Source organism: Notothenia coriiceps, unplaced genomic scaffold, assembly GCF_000735185.1.
Source record: "Notothenia coriiceps isolate Sejong01 unplaced genomic scaffold, NC01 NC01_scaffold00019027, whole genome shotgun sequence".
Classification (NCBI taxonomy): Eukaryota; Metazoa; Chordata; class Actinopteri; order Perciformes; family Nototheniidae; genus Notothenia; species Notothenia coriiceps.
The window spans coordinates 1,005-9,999 of NW_011351728.1; the positions used below are offsets into that span (position 1 = coordinate 1,005).

An 8,995-nucleotide genomic window follows, 5' to 3' on the forward strand; every position below is an offset into this window, starting at 1 on the left:
TCGACAGCTATATTTTTAGAAGCTTATTTGGTCAAGTCTACAATTTGACAAGACAATGCCATTTATGAACTTTTAAAAGTGGCAATTGTGTGATCGGCCTTTTTAAAACATTTGCATGGCTTTTAAAACTTAGTAAAACAAAAAATAATTAGTAATTAATGTGTTTTCCTCAGTCTGGCTTTGGAGTATATAGCTGTGCCATGACTCACAATAGCTCAGTGAATGCAACTAGTGATCGCTGTCCGTATGTGGGTTAAAATCTGTCTTGTGTTTTTATTTATTGATATATCAATATTTTTGTATCTGTTATAAAATGCTTTCTGTATTTTCGTTTGAATAATTTATATAGGCCTATGTCTGTGTTAAGACATTTTGGAATTGTTCCATTAACCATTTTGTTTGTGGGCTTATGTGCAATATAATATTGTGTTTGTGTAAATGGAATAACATTTTTGATTATAAAAAAATAATAAAAATCCATCCATCCATCCATCCATCCATTTATCCATCTATCCATCTATCTATCTATCTATCTATCTATCTATCTATCTATCTATCTATCTATCTATCTATCTATCTCTATCTATCGTTGAGGCTGAAAAGCTAAAGAAGACTACATTTCCCATGAGCACTACAGAGGAAGTGCGTCACCGCTTTTATCATAAAGCATGCTGGGTAACCGCCCCTCTCTCTTTCCGGCTGGTACGCCATCATGTAAGCGAGTTTTTCTGAATTTCTACAAAACGTAATCCATTAAAATCATTAAGAATCTAACTTCATCTGAGTGTTTTGCTTAGGGTAATATCTAACAGCATACTAACCATCCTTAAGCCAGGATTATTTGTAGAAAAACATTGTTAAAAACACAGATTTAGCTCTGTTTTTGCTGTGCTGTGTTGCAGTCTGATAGCGGTTTACACTGCTGGCCAGCGTAGCTAAGCTAATGTGATAGCATGCTGTCCGTATATGTGTGGAATACATCTATGTCTTCGCGTTATAACCGGTTTTTACACCTAACTGCTTTTGTAATGTAGTATTTGTGAGTTAACCTTAAATCATACAATCCGGTGAAGCATCAGTGAGCTACGTGGCTAACATTAGCATGCTAGCTTTCTAACAAGCATGGACTCCTTTTCCTTTCTGATTTTCACAGTGTTTTTAAATTGTTGTGACACCTGGGTCGCCGTACCATTTGTTATGTGTTTAAAAGCAGGTTTAAAGTGACTATGAAAATGTGTTATTATGGCAATGTGGACACCGAGTTGTTACCACTCATGCACATAGTCTTATTGGTGGTGGAAAAATGTCAAAAATACTTTTATCACAACTAAAAGTCCTGCATTCAAAACATTCAGTAATGTTTATGGGTAAAAATAAGCTAATGTAACCTAACGTTAAGTGCAGAAAAATAGCTTATTGTGTATATAATGACTTATACATGGTACATTACTAGATAATATTTGTGCATCAAGTAGCATTTACTGTTGTAGACAAAGTTGTGATGGACTTTTTGTTAAATATTTAAATTGTTTGACTCTTGTGACTGAACATGTTTGTTTTTTAGAGGTGCATTTTGTCAAAAGTAGTTACATAAGTGGAGTTAAATGTAGTGAAGTAGCATCAATTGTGCATTTGTAAATGTACTTCATTTCGTCCCACCTGGTCTTGAACCATGTGCTGTTATGACTTGATTAACAAATTTAAAAAATTAATTTAAAAGCCCTCATTTGTACATGAGCAAGGCATCAGCTAGTCAAAGTAGTAGCATGCATTCTCACAACTCTAAAACGTTGCAGTGTTTCTTAGCTTCAACTGATGTTATCATGGATATAACTGAAGATGCTTGCTGTCCTATATTAATCCCCTATGTGTTTCTTTTGCATCAAGAAAATGTCTAAATTAATGAAACACTTTATTTGTATAGCACCTTTCGTGCACTAAGCAGCCCAAAGTGCTTTAGAGAATAATAAGAACATTACAACAATATTGAAATAAATGCAAAATAAAACATCAGCAGTGACCCTGATGAAATTCCCTTGAAGTAAAGCTGACAAGAAATTCAAAGAGGTGGGCGGTGATGAAACTTCCAATGCCAACTGTATTACTTGATGATAAAGAGGCTGTTTCTGAGCTCCAATCAGGACAAATGAGATGGGTTAAAATAAAACACATTTAAAAAGTAATAACAAAGAAGTCTAACACTTGTTTCTCTTCTGCAGTTAAATCAACAATCTTATCATATATGTAGTATCCTCTATCATGTACATCTTCACACCTCAAGGCGAATGTGTAATGACATGCAAAGAAGTCTAACTATCACTTGTTTCTCTTCTGCAGTTAAGTCAACATGGGAGCATATAGGTATATGCAGGAGTTATGGCGCAAGAAGCAGTCCGATGTGATGCGCTTCCTGCTGCGTGTTCGCTGCTGGCAGTACCGCCAGTTGTCCAACCTGCACCGCGCGCCCAGACCCACCAGACCTGACAAGGCCCGCAGACTCGGGTACAAGGCCAAGCAGGGTGAGTGATATTAACCCGGAGCTTTATCTGCAGAATCCAATATTCAAGATTCATAGGATTCAAGGCTTTTATTTGTTATACGAACATAGCTACAGTGTACTTTTGTCAATGAAAACCTGAGGTCACAGGCTCCTCCAACACTGAAACACAAAGAAACAGATAAAATAGTGCAAGAAGAGACAGACTCTGCTGTAAAGCCAAGCAGGGTAAGTGTTTTTAAACCCAAATTAACCCGGAGCTTTATCTGCAAAATCCAGTATGTTCACCTTTTCAGGCTGACAAATAATCAGAGGTTAATATTTTAAAAGAACATCATATCTGTCAAGAGCCTAAAAACCAGGAGGTGCAATTTTATGAGGGAAGCTGGGGCTGAAACACATTCAAACAAAAAAATAATGCATACTACAGTTTCATGGTTTGGTTAAATGCATCGATCTGCTGCATGTCTGCAATACTCACAGCTGTTTTAAGGAAAATGGCTAGAGTGTAGCTTTTGGAAATGATCATTTTGATTCACAAGTTTAAAATGTATTTAAAAAGCCCTCCTTTGTACATGAGCAAGGCATCAGCTAGTCAAAGTAGTAGCATGCATGCTCTCATGGTACACAACTTTAAAACTCTGGAGTGTCTGTAAAAAACTCTTCAAGAGTTGCTTGGCTTGACTCCTCATGTTATCATGGATATAACTGAGGATTCATGCGGTCTAATATCAATCCTCTATCATGTATTTATTTTATTGCAACAAGAAAATGTGTAGTATACTTTATTTGTAAAGCGCCTTTCATGCACCAAGCAGCCAAAAGTGCTTAACCAGTTAAACCCCACGTGCAAATCGCAACATCTTGCAAGAAACAGCGTCTGAGGGCTTCTTAACATTTAATAAACTATGAATGTGTCAGACCCACTTAACGGGAAGAAACTCACTAGGTGTGTTAGCATTTTTTCGCTCAAGGCTAATTCAGAGCCTTTGTTATTACCCTTATGTTCCGTTTTGCAAAAAATGGTTCGTATCGTCAGAAAGCTGAGTTTCTTCCCGTTAAGTGGGTCTGACACATTCATAGTTTATTAAATGTTAAGAAGCCCTCAGACGCTGTTTCTTGCAAGATGTTGCGATTTGCACGTNTGTGTAACAAGGCTATTTTCTCGATCTATTTTGGAATTCCAATTTCAATTTCTCAAATCGGTCTTTAATTCACTGTGTAACAAATCGACTACACAAATTAGTCATTCGAGACAAAAATGTCCACTGCAAAATACTTTGATAAAAACATTATATTAAAAGGTTTTTTTCACAACTTTTTTGGGTTCAATCTTTAAAGCAACTTCCGCCCTAATAGAAAATACCAAGAATGTAATAATTCTCAGGATTTTAACCCTTGAAATGCCATTTTGAATACATGAAACCGCTGTTTTTTTCATGATGAAAACAGAGAAAATTAGTTATTTTCCATAAATACATATCTGGGGACTGGCTCTTTTTTTTTTATAACAGTCTTGGATATGTCAAAGATTAGCAACAAAATTGATTTTTTTGCATTATTAGTTAGTTTTTGCGCAGAATCAGATTAAACAAAAAAACTCACACATTAGTCATTCGGGACAAAAATGTCCACTTCCAATTTTTTTTATAAAATGACAACAGATTAATATTTAAAAAAAACGTTTTGGGGTTAAATCTTTCAATCAAATTCAGTCCTAATAAAAAATCTCACTTATCAAATTATGTTCAAGATTTGAACCCTTTAACTGCCAGTTGAAAACATGAATTTGCGTTTTCTATGAAAAACATGCACAAAAGCAGTTATTTTCCATATAAGAAATGTTCGGGGGGGGTCGGCTTATTTTTTTATCACAGTCTTGGATATGTCAAAGTTTAGCAACAACATTTATTTTGGTGGATTATTAGTTTTTGCACAGAATCAGATTAAACAAAAAACTCACATTAGCCACTCGTGTCCCATCCACTCTCATTATAACCACATCTTTTGATCTCTCCGCCATACCGGTATAAAATCATGCATTTTGTAATGACAGGGTTTTATATTGGAGGGAAAATAGTTCAATTTTCCTTTTTACTATATATCACCAGATGTGACATTTTACCATTGAATTACATGCTTGTCATTTCTTGTTTTCTGGGCCTGTTGTATAATGGGACCCTGACAACCATTGAATACATGTATGCAACCAATATGATGTAGGTGTGTTGGTATGGATGTGGAAGTGTGGTATCAGCTGAGAAGTGTGTGTGTGTGTGTGTGTACAGAGACAATATACAGCATTTGGTTTACAGCAAGTTGCAGTTTTCGCCTCATATCTTCCTCTTTTCTCTCACTCCCTCATTCCCAAACTCATACACACTCGTACATATTAAACCTCCTTATACCTTGTATTTGTGTGAGTGATTGTGTTTGAGAATGAGACAGGAGTAAGTGTGCTCTCATGGCGTTTTGTTTTTCATTTGTGCTGTTTCATGTGTCTTTGAGGTAAACAGATGTATGATCTTGATCCAGCTTGACCTCGATGTTTTGAATGGTTTGGAACTTCAAGTCCTTTGATAATGTGTCTTTAGCAAACAGACATACACAGCCATACATACAGTCCTTGAAGTAAATAAAAACACCTGGCTGCAAAGCCCAAGCTTCAAATGTGTGTTGTTTGGCTGGATGGTCATTTCATTCCTGTGATACGCAACAAGCAGGTAAGGCGAAGAGGAGCTTCTCTGTGGGACACGAGGTCTCATGCAGCCCATCCCGTAACTTCAGGTTGGAACCCAGGTGGAACTTGTGTTTATGAAGTTACACTTTATTTAACCCTCACTTTGACCTTCAGGAACATATGATTGGTTATTATAAAGATGCTTATTAGTTCTGTAATTAAATCCCAATCATCGGTCCTACAGACAGTAGTGTCTAGTTATGTTAAGTGCTTGTTGTTCATGTGTCTTGATGTTACACATGGAGCTGCTGTGATGCAAGTCGCATTTCAGACTTGATCTGACCATTAGAGTATTATCGTATGTCTCTCCCAAGTCTCGATCACGTGAGCATCCTTAGCATGAACAAGTTATCTCTTAAATAAAGCAGTCTCTTCCAGGTGGAACTTGTGTTTATCAAGTTAAACTTTATTTAACCCTCACTTTGATCTTATCACGAACATATGGTAGGTTATGTTAAAGATGCTTAGACTGTATTAGTCCTGTAATTAAATCCCAATCGTTGTTCCTACAGACAATTCAGTGTCTCACAAGTCTCAATCAGGCGAGCTCCTCAGAACAAATAAACACCATTTAGCTCCTGAATAACGCAGTCACAAACCGTTCTTTTGACCATAAAAAGGGTTTATTTATTTCTGTGGCTGAGCAGTGCCCCTCTATCGGTAGCGGTGCAGCTGCAGGGTGTTGCGTCTCTTCCAGGCGGCGCGGCGGGAGCCTCCGATGGTCAGGTGGAACTTGTGGCCCTTACCCAGGCCGCGGCTCTTCTTCCCTGCAGAGGTCAGGCCACGCATCTCGCGGTGCTTGTGCACGGCCTTCGTGATCCATTGGGTGTCGGGGTTGCGTCTGATGGCCTTGTGGAAGATGTCCACCAGAACCACCTCGAAGAACTTGAAGGTGGAATCCTCTCCAACCCAATAAGAGCTGAGGACTCGCAGGCCTCCGCAGTGACGCCCAGCACGCTCCTGGGGAATAAAGAGAGACTCAGGGTTAAAGTCAGTCCTCGGGCCAGCGTAACACTTTCCACTTTCCGCTCGGTTCTTCAGAGAGCTACATTTCCATGACTTTTCCAAAACGTTGGGAAAAATAATGTTTTCCCAAAACTTTTCCAGGACCTGGAATTTCCATTTCAATGATTTTTCCAGGTTTTTAATGACCGTAGGAAGCCTGCCACTGGTTACAATTGTGGGGCCAGTGATCAGGAGAATCTACACTTTTTGTACTAAATACAGTAGGGTTAATACACTGCAGTGTTACAAACAATGGATTTAACAGCAGACCCTTCCCCTCATAGTCAAGTGTCACGGTAATTCCTGTCATTTTAGATTTTCCTACAGCAACATGTCAAATGTCTGAAAAACAGCCGTCAAAACAATATGAGAGTATGACTTCTGAAAGTGTCATTAGCTCCATATAAAAGCAGCAGTGACATTACATTAAACTCAGTTTTAGTGTCAGAAACCCATTATTTAAATCAAATCCCACTGTTGGTGTCACTTTTCTGACAGCTCTCAACATTATGATTATTCCAATGATAATGCAACGAGAGGCGAAGTCCCTCCGGGGAGCTCCATGGGACCTTATTTCGGAAAAAGTATGTATTGAAGTTGATGGAGAGACAAAGATTATCTTTCGATCCCGTTTGAATTGTGCCACGAATTACACATGATGTTTGTCAATTTAAAAGATAATTTAAAGGAGGAGAAAATCACTCCAAGTCTGGGCACGTTGAGAGCTGTACATGCACACAAGGGGAGTTAGTCGGTTCCGTAAGAGCCAGCATGCGGGACCGGGATTTGTAGTCTTTCTAGTTGCGTATTTTTCATAGTCTTATATTTCAACAGTTTTACGACAAAACTGACTTTTTTTACATTGAAATTATTTTTTAAGATTGACAATCATATGTGTAATTTGTGGCGCAATTCAAACGGGATCGAGAGATAATCTCTCTCTCCATTGTCTTCAATACGTCATTTTTCCGAAATAAGGTCCCATGGGTCGGAAGTAGATTGTGCGGGACTTCGCCTCTCTATAGTGCACTGCCTTTATACAGAACATGGCCACGGTATTTCTGTTTGGAAGTGTGAGAGCATTTCAAATAATTGGGAATCGATAAATTGAGTATTTTGAGTGCCATGAAGGTAAAATATATTTTAATAGAAAAATGTCACTAGTCAAAATCTTCAACCCTTAGCAGTTCAGACCAAAACAAAGATTGATCGCATTAAAAAGGTCAGAGGAAACTTGATTCTGGGAAAATGTCTATTATCTTTGCAGAATGGGCAACATCATGTAAGGAGCAGTACATACAGACTGTAGATCTAAAGTGACCTGAAGCGTTATTAAAAACAGTGAACACGGCTCATTGTTTCTGCAGTGTAATTAATAAAGTGGACGTACAGGTGACAAAGTTTTTAAAGTGATGCTACGCTCGGCATTCACTTGGCAATACAAATAGGTAACATGGACTGCAGACTGACTGAAACATTTTAATAAAAAATGATGCTACTTTCAGTATTCAGTATTATCTTTGCAATCAGACCGACCGGGTAACATAATTTAAGGGGCAGTACTTACAGCCTGTAGATCTAAAGTGACCTGAAGCATTATAAACCAGTGAACACGACTTCAGTCTTAATAAAGTGTTCGTACCTCAGCGGTGGACTGCAGGCTGCGGGCGAACTTGATCTGGTTGACTCCGTGATGAACGGGTTTACCGTATGTTGCTCCCTTAGGAACGGGCTTCTTACGACCACCACGACGCACACGGACGCGATACACCACGTAACCTGAGGGAAAGAAACAGACACGATGAGCAAAGAACTCTTAGACAACAGGTGAAGCAGATTAATACTAATAATAATGCATAAAAATTACAATTATTGCAGATTATAAATAAATCATTTAGGGATAAGCGGGTGAGATTAAATAAATTATACTTCTTCTCACTCCTTTTCAAACACCAGATGTGGCACTGTTTATGTTGCTAATGCTTTTGTTGTAAATGTCATTTTTTGTTTTGATTTCTCTTACTATGTACTGCAACATTTTTTTTGTTTTATTGAATTTTACTTGTTCGAAAAAAAATGTATCAATCAAAAATAAATAACTGTAGAACAGGGGGGTCCAAATCTATTTCATCGTGGGTCACATCAGCATTAAGGTTACACTAAAAGGGACGGTTGTGACTTTAAGACTATATAAATATATACAAGATAATGAATTACATTATTGCCTCTGCGTTGGATTATTATCGGATAGGGTAATAACTTTATAATTAACTACGTCAGAGTAGAAGTCTAGGGCAAATAAGTGCAAGTCTCTTCAGTGCACATGTCACAAAATGAGATGCATTGTGGGACATTGTGCGCAAGGTAGTGTTCTAAGTATTGTGTTGTTGTACAATAATTTGTTAATACTTTTCAAATTGTTTTATTTTAATTTCTTTCATTGGTCCTGATTGGAGCTCAGAAACAGCCTCTTTATCATCAAGTAATACAGTTGGCATTGGAAGTTTCATCACCGCCCACCTTCTGGCCAGCTTACTTCAAGGGAATTCCCAGAAGCTCTTATTAGCAGCTAATATGAAAACTCCGTTATTGACATAAAAATGGAAGGATGGATTATCGGTAATCATTTCAAAGTGACACATTGGATTAACCTTCAGCAGCGTTTTTATCGTTTTAATGCCATTGAACACAACTTTTAATCAGAACAGCAAAGGTAAGACTATTTCCTGTTTTGGCTCAGTAAAGCTACGTTG

At 37.8% G+C, this 8,995-nt stretch overlaps 1 protein-coding gene and 1 long non-coding RNA gene across 4 annotated transcripts; one reads left to right on the plus strand and one right to left on the minus strand.

Moving 5' to 3' along the window:
- Positions 1-651: 651 nt before the first annotated feature.
- Positions 652-2,527, plus strand: LOC104951751 (uncharacterized). 3 transcript variants are annotated; one of them, XR_799045.1, is made up of 2 exons: positions 652-714; positions 2,338-2,527. It is a non-coding gene; the product is annotated as an uncharacterized lncRNA (long non-coding RNA). The 3 variants fall into 3 exon arrangements; XR_799046.1 differs by having other exon boundaries at positions 674-745; XR_799047.1 differs by lacking the exon at positions 652-714 and adding an exon at positions 774-798.
- Positions 2,528-5,838: 3,311 nt separating this feature from the next.
- rpl15 (ribosomal protein L15) lies at positions 5,839-8,057 on the minus strand (the record flags this gene model as incomplete). The annotated part of the gene is made up of 2 exons (XM_010778484.1): positions 5,839-6,197; positions 7,885-8,057. Coding segments are annotated over 2 exons (479 nt in total), but the record flags the coding sequence as incomplete, so codon positions are not given.
- Between the last annotated feature and the right edge of the window lie 938 nt (positions 8,058-8,995).